This window comes from Equus asinus, chromosome 5 (genome assembly GCF_041296235.1).
Source record: "Equus asinus isolate D_3611 breed Donkey chromosome 5, EquAss-T2T_v2, whole genome shotgun sequence".
Taxonomy (NCBI): domain Eukaryota; kingdom Metazoa; phylum Chordata; class Mammalia; order Perissodactyla; family Equidae; genus Equus; species Equus asinus.
In genome coordinates this window covers 67912018-67929366 of record NC_091794.1, presented here as the reverse complement: position 1 = coordinate 67929366, position 17349 = coordinate 67912018, and the positions used below count along the sequence as shown (strand labels likewise).

Sequence of the window (17349 nt, the reverse complement as noted above, 5' to 3'; positions counted from 1 at the left end):
GGTGGGAATGTAAATTGGCACAGTGACTGTGGAAAACAGTATGGAATCTCCTTAAAAATTAAAAATACAGGGGTCAGCTTCGTGGTGTAGTGGTTGGATTTGTGTGCTCCAGGGTTCACGGGTTCAGATCCTGGACATGGACCCACACACTGCTCATCAAGCCATACTGTGGCAGCATCCCACATATAAAAATGGAGGAAGATTGGCACAGATGTTAGCTCAGGGCCAGTTTTCCTCAAGCAAAAGGAGGAATATTGGGAACAGATGTTAGCTCAGGGCCAATCTTTCTCACACACACACACATGAAAATTAAAAATAGAACTACCATATGATCCAGCAATTCCACTTCTGGGTATTTATACCAAAAAAACCCTAAAACACTATTTTGAAAAGATATATGCACCCCTATGTTCATTGCAGCATTATTTACAGTAGCCAAGATATGGAAGCAACCTAAGTGTCCATTGATAGAGGAATGGATAAAGAAGATATGGGACATATATACAATGGAATATTAGTCAGCTACAAAAAAAAAAGAAATCTTGCCATTCGCAACAACATGGATGGACCTAGAGGGTATTATGCTAAGTGAAATAAGTCAGACAGAGACAAATATTGTACGATTTCACTCATATGTGGAACCTAAAAACCAAAACGAACAAACAAGACAAAACAGAACCAAACTCAGACATACAGAGAATAAACTGGTGGTTGCCAGAGGGGAAGATGGCGGGGGACAGGCAAAATAGATGAAGAGAATTAAGAGGTACATTATAAAACAAGTCAGTCATGGGGATGCAATGTAGAGCATAGGGAACATAGTCAATAATATTGTAATAACTTTGCATTGACAGATGCTTACTAGGTTTAAACCATGGTGATCATTTCATATTGTATATAAATATCAAGTCACTATGTTGTACATCTGAAACTAACATAATACGGTATGTCAACTATACTTCAATGAAAATAAGTAAATAAATAAACAAAATTAAAATTCTGACATTTTTCACAATCACTGGCTTGTGGTGGTAAAAATCAGACTAACCTCTGGTTTATTATTGTTTAAAAATCTCTTCTGATGACACATTCCTATATTGGATGGATCAGGATGGGATGCATCCAGCGTCCCACCTGCCCCACTTGGTACACTGCTGCCCGAACCTTGTCTATTGGCACATTACTGTCAAGTCTAAGTGTTTAAGCCCCAATTCTGTACTTTAGGTCCTGGCTTTGCATCTTATTTGCTGTGTTACTTTGGGCATATTTTTTATCTTGTCCGTGCTCTGATTCCTTATCTATAAACGGGAGTAGTAATAGTACTTACATCCTAGAGCTTTTGTGAGTATTAAATGAGTAATGCATGCAAAGTGCTTTTCATAGCATCTGGCACAGAGCAAGTGTTGAATAAGTATTAGCTGTTTTTATTATTTCTATCTGTGTCCTCCTCTCCAATCCCACTCCCACGCCTTGACTCAAACCCATCTCTTCTCTCACCTGAGCTCTTGCAGAGTCGCCTGATGTCCTCCTGCCTGCAGACCCACTCCTCAGTCAGGTGTGGAGCGACCCTGTGCACGTTTGATAAGTTGTTCCAAGTCACACAGAGCTCTAAATCATCACAGATGGAAACGCAGTTTGGGCCTAGTTTATTCAACTTCAAAGCCTGAAATTGGTTATTTACCTCTCCTATCTCTGAGATATGCCAAGAAATCCTAGACTACGCCTGTTTAAGAATATCTGCCACCAAAACCTCCTTTTCCTCTGATATCTGTACTAGCTCTCTGAGTCTGCTGTAACAAATTGCCACCAACCGACTAGCTTAAAACAGCAGAGATTTACCCTCTCACAGCGCTGGGGGCCAGAAGTCTGAGAGCAAGGTGCTGGCAGGGCCACGCTCCCTCTGGAGGCTCCAGGGGAGAGTCTGTTCTAGGCCCCTTCCGGCTTCCGGTGGCTGTTGACAATCCCTGACTTGTGGCCGCATCACTGGAATCTCTGCCTCTGTGGCCACATGGCCTCCTCCTGTTCTCTGAGTCTCCTTTGTGTGTCTGTGCTAAATCCCCCTCTACCTTCTTACAAGGACACTGTGATGGCACTTAGGGCCCACCTGGATAATCCGGAGTAATCTCATCTCAAAAACTTTAATCATATCTGCAAAGACCCTTTTCCAAATAAGGTAACACTTATAACTTTCAAGGATTAGGACTTGATTTCTTTGCATGGCCGTTACTCAACCTATCATACATCCTAGACTACATTTTTCTCATGTGTTGCAGTTTCTATAGCAGACAGCACAGGTGAATGACTTACAGTTTAAATCAGAATTGAAGTATTTCCTCAATGACTCAAAAAAGGTCTTTAAAGTAATCCTTAAAGTAATTAAATTCTGTTAATTACTTAAATGAAAGACCACCCTAGTTTCTTTTTATTAATATGTTTCTTCCTCTCAAAATTATCCAAACAAAGATGTGCATTTTGGGACAGACACATTATCTGCTAGCTAGAAATAAAATTATGTCTTAATGATACCAACCACAAGCAAGAGACAGAGGAGTCCCTAAGGGCGTGTCTGCACCAATCTTTCTGCAACACAGTGTCTTCTCTATTTGATAACAACCTAGAAAATAGGGAGCTGGAGGGAACAAACCCCATGGCTGCACCATCATTCCAAGTGCAGTCATGTGTCACATAACAATACTTCAGTCAACGATGGACCGCATACATGACAGTGGCCTCTTAGGATCAGTACCATAGAGCCTAGGCGTGCAGTAGGCTACATCATCTAGGTTTGTGTAAGTACACTCATGATGTTCACACAATGCCGAAAACACCTAATGGCACATTTATCAGAATGTATCACCATCATTAAGTGGCACGTGACCGTACAGAAACCACAGGAAGGATGATAATGGCATTACTAGTTACCATTTATTAAATAATTTCTATATACCAGGCACTGTTTTATTTATTTATTTTTATTGCAGTAACATTGGTTCATAACATTATATAAATTTCAGGTGTACATCATTGTGTTTTGATTTCTGTGTAGGTTACGTCACGTTCACCATCCAAAGACTGCTTACCATCCATCACCACACGCATGTGCCTGATCACCCCTTTCACCCACCCTTCCTCCTCCCCCCTTCCCCTCTGGTAACCAGCAATCCAATCTCAGTCTCTGTTTATTGTTGTTTTTATCTTCTACTTATGACTGAGATTATACAGTATTTGACTTTCTTCCTCTGACTTATATTGCTTTGCATAATACCCTCGAGGTCCATCCATGTTGTCACAAATGGCCAGATTTAATCATTTCTTATGGCTGAGTAGTATTCCATTGTGTATATATACCACATCTTCTTTATCCATTCATCCTTTGATGGGCACCTAGGTTGCTTCCGAGTCTTGGCTATTGTGAATAATACTGTGATGAACGTAGGGGTGCATATATCTTTAGGCATTTGTGTTTTCATGTTCTTTGGATAGGTACCCAGCAGTGGAATAGCTGGATCCTATGGTAGTTCTATTCTTAATTTTCTGAGGAAACTGCATACTGTTTTCCACAGTGGCTGCACCAGTTTGCACTCCCACCAGCAGTGAATGAGAGTTCCCTTCTCTCCACATCCTCTCCAACACTTGTTATTTCCTATCTTGTTAATTATAGCCATTCTGATGGGAGCAAAGCGATATCTCATTGTAGTTTTGATTTGCATTTCCCTGATAGTTAGTGATGTTGAACATCCTTTCATATGCCTGTTGGCCATCCATGTATCTTCTTTGGAGAAATGTCTGCTCAGATCTTTTGCCCATTTTTTAATTGGGTTGTTAGATGTTTTTGTTGTTGAGATGTCTGAGTTCTTTATGTATTTTGGATATTAACCCCTTATCAACTATATGGTTTGCAAATGTCTTCTCCCAATTGTTAGGTTGTCTTTTCGTCTTGTTGGTGGTTTCCTTTGCTGTGCAGAAGATTTTTAGCTTGATGTAGTCCCATTTGTTTATTTTCATTATTGTTTCCCTTGCCCAGTCAGACATAATACTTGAAAACATGCTGCTAAGACTGATGTCAAAGAGCGTACTATGTTTTCTTCTAGAAGTTTCATAGTTTCAGGTCTTATATTCAAGTCTTTAATCCATTTTGAGTAAATTTTTGTGTACGGTGCAAGATACTTTCATTCTTTTGCATGTGGCTGTCCACTTTTCCCAACACCATTTATTGAAGAGACATTCCTTTCTCCATTGTATGCTCTTGGCTCCCTTGTCAAATATTAGCTGTCCATAGATGTGTGGGTTTGTTTCTGGGCTCTCAGTTCTGTTCCATGAATCTGTGTGTCTGTTTTTGTGCCAGTACCATGCTGTTTTGGTCACTATAGCTTTGTAGTATATTTTGAAATCAGGGAGTGTGATATCTCCAGCTTTGTTCTGTTTTCTCAGGGTTCCTTTGGCTATTTGGGGTCTTTTGTTGTTCCATATAAATTTTAGGATTCTTTTTCTATTTATGTGAAAAACGTTGTTGGAATTTTGATAGGGATTGCATTCAATCTGTAGATTGCTTTAGGAAGTATGGACATTTTAGCTATGTTAATTCTTCTGATCCAAGGGCGTGGAATATCTTTCCATTTCTTTATATCTTCTTCTATTGCTTTCAACAATGTTTTATAGATTTCAGTGCACAGATCTTTCACTTCTTTGGTTAAGTTTATTCTTAGGTATTTTATTCTTTTTGCTGCAATTGTAAATTGGGTTTTATTCTTAATTTCTCTTTCTGCTACTTCATTGTTAGTGTATGGAAATGCAGCTGAGTTTTGTATGTTGATTTTGTATCCTGAAACTACCATATTCAGTTATTATTTCTAAAAGTTTTTTGGTGGGTTCTTTAGAGTTTTCTATATCTAAAATCATGTCGTCTGCAAATAGTGACAGTTTCACTTTTTCTTTTCCAATTTGGATCTCTTTTATTTCTTTTTCTTGCCTGATTGTTCTGGCCAGGACTTCCAATATAATGTTAAATAAGAGTGGTGAAAGTGGGCATCATTGTCCGGTTCCTGTTCTTAGAGGGATAGCTTTCAGTTTTTCTCCATTGAGGATGATATTAGCTGTGGGTTTGTCACATGTGGCTTTTATTATGTTGAGGTATATTCTTTCTGTACCTATTTTATTCAGAGTTTTTTAAATCATAAATGGATGCTGAATCTTGCTAAATGCTTTTTCTGCATCTATTGGGATGATCATGTGATTTTTATTCTTCATTTTGTTAATGTGGTGTATCACGTTGATTGATTTACAGATGTTGAATCATCCCTGCGTCCCTGGAATAAATCCCACTTGATCATGGTGTATAATTTTTTTAATGTATTATTGTATTCAATTTGCTAGTATTTTGTTGAGGATTTTTGCATCGATGTTCATCAGTGATAATGGCCTGGAATTTTCTTTTTCTGTGTTGTCCTTGTCTGGTTTTGGTATCAGGATAACGTTGGCTTCATAGAATGAGTTAGGAAGCCTCCCCTCCTCTTCAATGTTTTGGAAGAGTTTGATAAGGATAGGTATTAAGTCCTCTTTGAATGTTTGGTAGAATTCACCAGGGAAGCCATCTGGTCCTGGACTTTTATTTTTTGGGAGGTTTTTGATTGCTGTTTCGATCTCCTTACTGGTGATTGGCCTATTCAAATTCTCTATTTCTTCTTGACTCATTTTGGAAGGTTGTATGATTCTAAGAATTTATCCATTTATTCTAGATTATCCAATTTGTTGGCATATAGCTTTTTGTAGTATTCTCTTATAATCTTTTGTATTTCTGATGTATCCATTGTAATTTCTCCTCTTTCATTTCTGATTTTATTTATCTGAGCCTTCTATCTTTTTTTCTTGGTGAGTCTAGCTAAAGGTTGTTAATTTTGTGTATCTTTTCAAAGAACCAGCTTTTGGTTTCATTGATTTTTTTCTATTGTTTTTTAATTCTCTACTTCATTTATTTCTGCTCTGATTTTTATTATTTCCTCCCAGGCACTGTTTTAATGCTTTAAATAAATTGTCTTATTTGACTTTCACAGCCAACTGTAAGTGATAAATACCATTGTCCCCTTTGGTTAGTTCCCATTAAGAAAGAGGCAGAGCCTAGATTTAAAACTTGGTCATTCTGATTCCAAAATGCCCATGTGCCTGATCACTTCACTCTCTAATGCCTCACTCAGAACTATATGGACAGTAATAAGTAATATTAATGGTCACCTAATCCAATTCCCACTCAGTCAAAAATCCTCTGGAGTAGCCCAACAGCTGGCCACAAGAATAACGATGTCGTCGATAATTAGTATTATTGAGTACCTACCAGGAGCCAGGCAAAATACTGATTTCTTTACACGCATTATCGCTAATCTTCACAACACTCTCAGATATATCTCATTTTACAGATGATAAAACTGAGAGTCAGAGACGTTAAGTAACTTACCTAGCGACACATATACAGTAAGTGGCAGAACTGGAATTCCAATCCAGCTTAAAATGGGATTCATAAGAGTACTTGACCTAAACTTGTGAGGATTAAAAGAGATAAAGACTGTGAAGTGCTTGGCCAATGGTAAGCACTCAAAAAATAGTAGCTACCATCACTGTTATCCTCACATTGGTAACGGCAGGTCTTAAAATTCTGATGAACCTATTAAAGAGTCGGGAAGAGACTTGGCTCTACATTGGAATGCTGAGCACTGTTTTATTTACTTCATAGTGGGGCAAGATGTGGGTAGAAAATTAAAATATCCTCATCTTCCCAAATTGATCAGTAATTATAATCTCTTCCTGCAGTTTACAAATCTCTTATCAGTGTTCTCAACTGAAAGGCGAGGCAGGTGAATAGGCGGGTTTCTTCACCTCTTTTTGCTACCTCTGTCTCTTTGCTAATGAGCAGTTAGGCTGACAGAAGTGGGCCAGTGGAGAGGAGGGCAAAGCTGCATTGCTCCACAACTCCTGGACTTGCCCCACTGCAATGCCTTGGAAAAGGCTGCGCCGATAAGGATAATGAGGTGGAAACTACTTCTGTTTATTGAGCACCAGCGATATGCCAGGCACAGGACTAGGTGCTTCCTAGTACATTCTCTCATTCAGTTCTCACAAAACCCTTTCAAGAGAAGGTGTCGTCACACCTATTTTACGTATTAGAAAACGGAGGCTCAGAAAAGGTAAGTGACTCGCTCATGGTCAGTTGGTAAGTGAATCTGGGATCTGGACCCACTCGGTCTAAATTCTCATACCAACGCTCTTTCATCTAGAGGATACAGGTGAAAGAATCATTAGGCATGGTAATTAGTGAGGTCAACTAGGTCAGCCACCTCATTTTACAGATTGATAAACTGAGGCACAGAGTACTAGGCACTGATACTTTACACAGCGAGTAAGAAATAGATTCAAGTCAGGAACTCATTTCTCTTGCTGCTCAAATCATAACCTTCTTACTTACTTACAACAGTCTTGAAGGAGGGGTCTGTGGGCTGAGCCAAGGTAAGATGCAGCCAAAAATACGGCACCGCACTTTCCCTTGTTAGACATTCTGTATGGCGTTCTCCATCAGCATGTTTTGTATTGTTAGATATTTTATGTTCTGAACTGGACTCTAAACTTCTGGAAGGAAGGGATGGGACCTCATATTTCTTGTGTTTCTCTGAATGGCCTACTGTTCAGCTTCCTCTTTCTGCACTAGGGCCTGACACTATACCCCCTGTAGAAAGCAGTATTGTGAAACCATAGAGCTCCAAGATTGGGATGCATTTTTATTCTTTCTGCCCTTCCTTCAACAAGCATTTATTCATCGGCAGTCAAAGCTGGGTCAGACAATGTTTTCACAGCTCTCTTTCTGTCTCTCGGATCGGCTCTTTCAATACAGTAGGCAAGGTGACCGCTTGATGCCCGCAGTTCCTAGCAACTTCAATAAAAAGAAACTGTCTTTTCCAGTAGTTCCGAATGCAAATCCCCAAGGAAGACTATGATTGCGTGAGGTGAAGTCGTGAACCAGTCCCTGAATTAGTCATTGCAAATTGGCAGACATGGTGTCCTGGGTGGCCAGCCTGGTTCTTACTCCCACATCCCCGTGACTTAGGTGTTGCAGTCAGCCCCAACTGAACCCTGAGCTATGTCACAAGGAAACAGGGGATGCCATGACCAGAAGAAATGCTGCAAAGAAACAGCGACAAATATCTTCTAAAAGTGCCTTCTGTGTCCGTGACCTTAGATCAAGCACATGAAGCCAAATAAGACATGGGTTCCCATTAGCAGCCCTGCCCCCATATGCAAATTGCTCCTAAACTAGTGGGAAAGGTAAACAAATAAGTGGATAATCGATCACAACCTTATATGACAAGAGCCAGGAAAGACGGAAGCACAGGGAACTGCAGAATACATTGCTGAGTTAGGGAAGGCCTTCAGAGGTGGTAAACTATGAATCGTGAAAGATGAATAGGTACTAACTGGTTGAAGAAGAGGGAACAGAGGTCCTTCCTAGCAAGTAGGAAGACCCCAGAAATCTGTTGTCTAAACCTTTCACTTGATGCTCGGAGGCCCTATTTAACATTCCAGCTGGTGATCGTGCTGCCTCTGGTTGAACACCACCGTTGATGAACAAATCCCCTAAAAAGACAGCTCTTTAGGCAGCTCTCAATCACTAGACAGCTATTCCTTATGTTGAGCTGGGATCTGCCTGCACAAATCCTGGTTGATTGATAGACAATGAATGTGTCTGGTTCAAAATCTGATTTAGTACCGATACCGGAGCCTCCTGCAGCCAAACAAGTATGGGGGAACCACCTGCAGTGGCGACGTCTGGGATCAAGCCAGCTGTCACAGTCCTGCATCTTGTCTACAGCAAGCACAGTGTGGACAGGATTTCCAGTGCAAGGAGACAGGTGAGTAGCATTCCGGCAGGACAAGTGCTATGCTTGTCAAACTTAATGTGCAAAACAGTTATCCAGGAACTTGTGAAAATGCAGACTCCTGAGCCCTTCCCCTAGAAGCTGTCATTCTGTAGGTTTGGGATGGGGCCCAGGAATCTGGATTTTATGTCAAGCCACCAGCCTAAGTAATTTTGATGCAAATTTTTAGGAACATCTGTTGATTCACTTAAAAATGGTACAATTCACTCATTCATCCATTCATTGAATAATGGCACATATTATGTACCAGGCAGTGTGCTACCTGCTGGTTACATAGAGATGAAAAAATATGCCTGACATCAAGGTACTCCTAGTCTCGCTGGGAAAGAGACCTACAAGGAGTCGATGACAATATTGTGTGATAGCCAGTGTAACGGACTATCATATGGTCCATGTGATACGTCCGTGGTCCAGTTGGACTCTCTGGCAGGGGGCGCCCAAAGCTGCTTTGGGGTGTCAGAGCAGGCTTCAAAATGGTACTTGAGCTGAGACTTAGAAAATAACAAAGAGTTTTCCAGGAGAAAGAATGTGCAAAAGCATTGGGCTTTAGGGACTGGCAACCAGTGCAGGATAATTGCAGGTCAGGGCCTTGCGAAGAGAGGCAGGGGATGGGCCAGGAAGGTAAGCAGGGACCGGACTGTGGCATTTGGAAGAAGGGAAATGGGGAGCCAATGGAGGATAAAGAACTGGGGGATGACATGACTAGATTGGCATTTTAGAAAGATCACTGGGCTGCGGTGTGGAGGATGGATTTTAGAGGGGATCCTGGGGCAGGCCCTTAGCTGAGGGGCTGTGGGTGGGAGACACTGAGGCTGGAAGGAGGGCAGAGGCAGTGAGGAATGGAACAGGACGGAGAGGATTGAAGGGCTATTTCAGAGGTGGACCGGACTTGGTAACTACGGATGTGGGTCGTGAGGAAGAGCGAGGAGTCCCAGAGGCTCTTGAAGCATTCACAGCCTCTCCTCTCTCAGGTCGCTGCCTGAAACGCCACCTCGTGTGTAATGGAGACAGGGACTGCCTTGATGGCTCTGATGAGGATGACTGTGAAGATGTCAGGGCCATTGAAGATGACTGCAGCCAGTACGACCCGATTCCAGGATCAGAGAGGGCGGCCTTGGGGTGAGTCTCTGCCTTCTGGCTGCTCAGGGCCAAGGAACGATCTCCCTTCAAATGTGAGTATTAGTTTTGGGGACAGAAGAGGGTCTTTTTGGAGGATTCCACTGGAGTGCCTCCTGTGAGGCAGCTCTCACGGTCCCCCTAAGGTGGTGTCTTAGTCTGTTTGGGCTGCTAGAACAAAATATGACTGACTGAGTGGCTTATAAACAACAGAAATTTATTTCTCACAGTTCTGGAGGCTGGAAGCCCAAGATCAGGGTGGCAGCACGGTCAGGTGAGGGCTCTCTTTTGGGTTGCAGACTTCTCATTGTATCCTTACGGGTGGAAGGGGCACTGTAGGGTCTCTTTTGCAAGAGCACTAATCCCATTCATGAGAGCTCCACCCTCATGACCTAAGCACCTCCCAAAGGCCCCACCTCCTAATTCATCCCATGGCGGGTAGGGTTTCAAAATTTGAATTTTGGGGGGACACAGACATGTGGTCCACAACAGGTGGCTTGCCCAGTCTCGCCTATTTAACACAGCTCATGCTTTCCCCTCCATGTCTCTACCTGAGGGTCCTCCTCTCCTTTCACCCCTTACCACTCTACTGCTCACTCCTTTCACCCCAATTCCATTCCCAAGGCCCACTTAAAAAGCCACGTCTTCCATGCAGCCTTCCCTGATGTCCCCCAAAGATAGCTCTTCTCTGACCCAAGCACACTTTCCGGTAGCCCTGTTCACATTCTGCTTTGCACTGTAGTTGCTGGTATAACCAGGGCTACAGGGCTAATGTGCGACCCAGTACAAAGAAAATGGGCTTTGGCGTGAGATGGAGAGGGGCTTGAATCTACGCTCTGCCATTACTTACTTACACCTCGCAGGCCACAGTGTCCTTATCTGTTGAGATTCAACCAGCCTTGATTCTAACGTCTCTTCATCGTATACATTAGGTTCAGGTTCAGTTCCTTGACCCTCTTTTCTTCTTAGACTTAATAAAGTCAGTTCCTTCTTTCTGGAATGTCATTCCCCATGTTTCTAACCTGGTTAACTCCTTACATAGTGTTACGGGCTGAACTCTGTCCCCCTAAAATTCACATGTTGAAGCCATAACCCTCAGTGCGACCATATTTGGAGAAATGGCCTTTCGGGAAGTAATTAAGGCTAAAGTCATTAGGGTGGGGCCTAATTAGATAGGACTGATGTCCTTATAAGAAGAGAAAGGGACACCAGAGCTCTCTCATCATGTGCACAGAGAAGAGGCCATGTGAGGACACAGGGAGAAGGCATCTGTTTGCAAGCCAACAAGAGAGCTCTCACCAGAACCCAACCCTGACAACACCCTGATCCTAGACCTCCAACCTCCAGAACTGGGGGAAAATCAATAGCTCTTCTTTGAGTCACCCAGTCTGTGGTATTTTGTTGTGACGGCTCAAGCTGAGTAAGACACGTAGGCATTGCCTTCTCTAGGCTCTCTTCTTGACACCCTCCTCCCTTCCTAGACGCTGTCTAGGCTGGCTTCGTCCCCTCCCATTGATCCCAGAGTCCCTTGTGTGTCCTGCCCTCCCAGTGCTTCTCCAAAAGGGCTGGGACATCCGTTGGAGTGTCGGTCTGCCCAGGCTAAGAGCTCCTTGTCATCTCTGCTTCCCCAGCACCCAGCACAGGGCCGAGCTCCTAGTGACACTTGGTGTTGTTACTTCCCTGCCACTTTGTCTTTGCTTTGAGTCTTGTCCCCTAACTTGAATGCAAACTCTTTGAGGGGAGAGGCTGCTTCTGATTCATCTTTTCCATCTCCTCTGCCTCTTCAGAGCTTTTTCTATAAAAGCCTCTCACTGAAGATTGGTTGAATTGAAACAAATCAATATGACCAGCTAGCTCTTTACAGATGAGGAAATGGGGAGAGTAGTAATAACCACGTAGTCACCAAGCCCTGCTGCATCCCACTCAGGTCGGGTGTGGGCTCTGGGAAATGCAGCTCTCGTTCATCATTTCAGGGCTCGGAGATCACAGCCCACCCACCAGATAGGATAGAAGCCTGTAAGTGCTGGTGGACACACATAGGGAGAGTTGACCCAATCCTGTTGTCTTGCCCACTGATAGTGTTGCTGTGCTAGGGCTGCCATAACAGAGGGCCACAGACCGCGTGGCTTAAGCAATGGAAATTTATTTTCTCGTAGTCTCAGGCTAGAAGTCTGAGCCCAAGGTGTCAGCAGGTTTGTTCCTTCTGAGGCTTCTCTTCTTGGCTTGTAGAGGGCCATCCTCTCCCTGTGTCACCACCTGGTCTTTCCTCTGTGTGTGTCTGTGTCCTTATTTCCTCTTTTTTAAGGACACTAGCCATATTGGATTTGGGACCTCCCGCATCCCCTCGTTTTTACTAAATTACAACTTTGAAGACCCCATCTCCAAGTGCAGTCCAATCTGGAAGTTTTGGTGTCAGACTTCAACATATGAATGTTGAAGGGATATGATTCAGACCCAACACCAATAAAAGGTGATTCTTGTCGATTTTCAAAGTGACTGTGAGATGAACAGAGTAGAAGCATGAAATATGGAGGTGTTGACTTAAAAAATAATTCCCTCCTTTTTGGCAAAAAGATTGCAGACCATGACCTTCCTGCCATGTGACTCAGTCAGGAGCCTTTCAAATACACATCCTGAATCGTGTACTTTGCCCACACTGAACACTGAAACCAACAGAATGGCTCCTGCTCTGCTCCCACCAGCTGACATTTTGATGGTTTTCCTATTCATCTCAAGACCTTAGAGGTCTTTCCTGATATCCCCTTTTTTTTTTCTAATATAAGCATTTCCCCGTTTTTAATTTTTATTGTTTCAGAAATAAGACGTGTTTGAGATAAAAATGGAAAGTCGTCCTTCACCCTCCCCAGCTGCACCCCACCAATCACCCCTCCCACTCCCTCCCTGGAGGGGACCTCTGTTATCACTTTGGTGTGGGTACCTCCAGACCGTGTATAAATGCACTTACGATATACATCGTATGGAAAATATGCCTATATGTATTGTGCATTTAAGTGTATTTTACACAGATGTGATCATACTATACATATTGTCTGTAACTTGCTTTTTCCACTTAATAATATATTTGGAAAAATTTCCCCCATATTTTCTATTGCCTTTATCTAAGCAACATAGTGTTCTAGAACAGGGGTCAGCAAACTATGGCACCAGGGCCAAATCCAGCCTACTGTCTGTTTTTGTAAATAAAGTTTTATTGGAACACAGCTCTCGCCCTACAATGACAGAGTTGAGTAGCTGCAACAGAGAATTACGGCCTACAAACCCTAAAATATTTACTATATGGCCCTTTATAAAAAAAATTGCTGACTTTTCTCTTACAGCATAACTATATGAAATCTGACTACTTCCTATTGAAAGGTAATTGGATCGTTTCCTATTTTTTCCCTTTTATAAACAATGCTGCAATGGATATCCTTGTACACGTATTTTTACACACCTATGTGATATTTTCACATAGATTTCCAAAAAGTGGAATTTCTCAGACTATGTCTTTTCATTTTCACCGGGGCTTCTGCAGCCAGGATACATGTAGGCTTTACTTATACTTAGAGGTTATAGTACAATCTTAGGGCTTATTATTCCTTTGAGTTTTTGTTTGGCCTATTAGAGACCCTGTATTTACAACCTGCAGGCAGAAACATGTTCAACAGGGGGAAGATAGAAACTGTAGGGTGGAGTAAAGGGAAGGAGTACAAATTTTAGTGTCAAAAAAATCTAGGGAAAAAATCTAGCTGTGACTATAGGTAAGTTATTTATTTTCTGAGCTTCAATTTCTGCATTTGCAAAATTGTCATGAGGTTGAAAGTTAATGTATGGTTGAAAGTTAATGTATGCTAAACGTCTGGTAGAGTGTGTAGTCAATTCATCATCGCTATTATCACATCACCTCCACTAACATGAAGAAAGCGATGGAGAAAGGAAGAGAAGACAGAAGTTAACATACATTGAATTTCTACCATATGTCAGCTGCTCTGTAATTAGCTATTTATTCCTTTGAGGTCGGTTTTATTTACAGTTCTTTCTCTGCTCATCTTCTTGACTTGTGCCTTTTCACAGAGGGCATAAACAAGCATGGTAAATGCCATGCCAGAGATGATCACTGATGCCATGGGCACGTAGAAGAAGGGACAACTGTCTGTCCTGGATAATCACAGAGGAGGCAAAGTTTGAGTTGGGTCTGAAAGGCTGAAGAGGAGTTGAGAAGCAGAGACAAACAGTCATTTTATTCTCTATAACATAGAAGGCTTTGATGGTCAGGTCTGGGAACTCCTAGCCAAGTCTAAACGTTTTTGTGCAGTTTAACTTTCCCTCTTTAGAAAATTAAAACTGTATTTTACCTGTTTAATATTATTTTTACTTAAATGTGGTAAAACCGTCCATGACCTAAAACGTGGAACCTGGTTAGATAGATGTGAAATACTCCAGAGACAGCAGGTTGGGAAATGTTTCTGGATGAGTGTTGGGCCAGGGGAAAGGAAATACTTCATGTTGAGGATCTAACAGGTTCCAGCAACTTCGCTTCTGTTTTACTCTAACACTCACTTAGACTTCACAAAGCCATGAGAGGTAGCTTCGTTACGTCTGTTCTCCAAGTGAGGGAAATGAACCTCAGAAATCTTCTAGATCGCGTTAAAAGCCACATAGCCAGTAAATGATGGAGCTGGAAATTAAACAGGAGTCTCCTGACTTCCAAACGGGGCACCTCCAGCGGTTCGTGTGCCTCAAAGACTGCAGCCTTTCGGAGGACCAAATTCTCAGCTAAGCATCTCTTTTTTAGCAGCAGAGACCTTTTCTGAAACAATGTGAACAAAAGCAACAGGAACATTTATTCAATACTTAATATGTGCTAAGTGCCGTATGACGTCTTTACGTGTTTTAACACATATTTAACTCTATGAGGGTGGTAATATCAACTGCTTTTTACAGCTGATGAAACGGAGGTACAGAGAGGTTAAATGATTTGCCCAAGGTCACACAGCTAGATATGACAGAGCTGGGAAACAGGCTTGGACTCTCAATAATTGTGCACATTCCTCTCTAACGTCTTCAACAAATGTTGAGTAGTCCCTTCTATGTGGGGGAACTGTTCCAGATGCTGAATGGAGCTGTCTGGCTGCTCCGGTTTAAGGAAAACTAGGGGCCTAGGCCCAGCCCACTCAGCCTGCCAGTGTGGCCCTTAAGGTACTTCAAGGAACCCAAGGGCTCTACAGAACAGTCAAAGAAACCCTGCTCAAACCACCAGCTACAACATCTTCCAGAGGATATTTTGTGTTATTTTTGCCTTTCCAGTGTTCTTTCCCAGAAGCTGCCTGCCTTGTCACTTTAGGTATAATATCCTGACCCAGGAAGAAAGTCAGAGTGTGTATGACGCCAGGTACTACGGGGGCCAGTGCGAGACGGTGTACAATGGGGAATGGAGGGAGCTGCGATATGACCCCACCTGTGAGCGGATCTACTATGGAGATGATGAGAAGTATTTCCGGAAACCCTACAACTTCTTGAAGTACCACTTTGAAGTAAGTCTGAATGGGGTGCTCACAGGCCACAGTAGGGTGGGGCAGGGAGGGAGAGGCTCTTGGTGGAGAGAGATGCTTGCTTTGGAAGATTTTATTTCCTGTAGAGCTTGCAGGTGGCGGAAGGTCCCTTTTCATCTGCCCCACACATGCTCAGGGCTGAAGGGTGCTGAGAGACGTCATGTAAATGTGACCACCCAGCTGCCAGATCTTGGCTCCATCCCAAAATCAATAAAATAGATTTGGGGCCCTATTCTCTGGGCTACTAGTCAGAAGACCTATTTCCAAGTTGTGACTTTGTCAGAACATAAGTGTCTAAGACATTGAGCAGCTCACTGTCCCTCCCTGGGCCCGATTTCCTAAGATGTAAAGTGGGGTGCCCAACAAGAGGTGGCTGGGAGGGTTCCAAGACCTATTCCCCTGCTTCCCTCTTGGGGAAGCTCTGGGCAGCTCCACTGATCACTTTCACATCTAGGTTTTCTGTATACGATTTTGTTCAAAGAAAGAGTTCTGCTGTTGAAAAGTGCTTGCAAACTGCTGATGATCCCTAAGATTCTCTCCCTCTCTAAAATTCTCTGCTCTCCTGGTCACTTGGAGCATAGCCCATGGTCGGCTCCAGAGTCTGCTCCTGACCACTTGTTTCTGTACTGCTCACCCTCTGGGTGAGACATCCACACAGCAAACTTTCCCTGGATGCTTATCCTGTGTCAGATCTTCTACTTCCACACAAATTCTCCCGTTTAATCCTCATAACAACACAACGGGATAGATATTATCATTGCTCATTTTAGATATTAAAAAAACCCAAAGACTTAGAGGGATAAAGTGTCAGGCTCAAATCTGTACTGCAGTAGGCCGCAGACACAAGATTCAAACCCAGATCTGAACTAAGTCTGGCCATATGTCACATAGAAGGGAGGACAGATGATATGCATTATATAGTCATACATGTATATATTCTGTCTATAGAGAGAGATGACGTGATCCTAGAATTCTCAACAACTATCTAGCCACATGTCCCCTCTTTTATCAAGAGTTTAATCAGAGAAAAATATTGACAGAGGATAAGGCTAGGCTGATGGAGTCTGTTTTTATGAAGTTGGCTCCTCCCACCACATTTCCACTTCCTCCATCAGGCCTGTGGTAAGCCAAGATGGAAGACACAGACAAGACCATTTACCTGACCTTGAGAATGGTCTAGGACCTATGTGTCAGGCAAGATAGACTAGACTATGCTGTGGCAACAAAGGACTCTGAAATCCCACTGCCTTAAAGCAACAATGCCCTACTTACGCTACTTGTCCATCCTGAGGTAGAAAGGAAACTCGTCATCACAGGACTCAGGACCTAAACTAATGGCGTCTCCATCTCAATAGATGCTCCTGTGACCGCAGAGTGAACCCCTCATGGGCTCTTAACTCTTGCTTCCTTGGCTCAAGCAAGGCATGAGACCATGCCTCAGTTCAACTTGGCAGAGAAACACAGCCCTACTGTGTGCCTGGAATGAAATAACAGAACATTAGTGGACAGCACTGAAATGTGTCTCTGCCTAGAACTATCACCGTCTGCATGGCTTCCTGTGCCCTTCCTCCCAGGTCCACGCCCAGACGTGGCTTTCAGTCTGTCCATTGCAGAGCCAACGATCTTCCCTACAGGAAGGACATTCCAGCTACAGAGAAATCCGTGCTCTGAACAATATAGCATTTTATCAGAATCATCTGTGTGTGCATTTCAGTAACTGTTTTAGCAGTACCGCTGAACACTAACTCCACTGCTGTATTTTC

General features: G+C 42.8%; 1 protein-coding gene across 2 annotated transcripts in view; it reads left to right on the top strand.

Moving 5' to 3' along the window:
- Positions 1-17349, top strand: part of C8A (complement C8 alpha chain) — a 66227-nt gene that overhangs the window by 18687 nt on the left and 30191 nt on the right. For both annotated transcript variants that reach the window (XM_014844681.3, XM_044770890.2), the window contains exons 3-5: positions 8747-8891; positions 9890-10037; positions 15379-15568. In XM_014844681.3, the coding sequence (XP_014700167.2) occupies positions 8747-8891; positions 9890-10037; positions 15379-15568 (483 nt within the window). The remainder of the gene's footprint in view (positions 1-8746; positions 8892-9889; positions 10038-15378; positions 15569-17349) is intronic.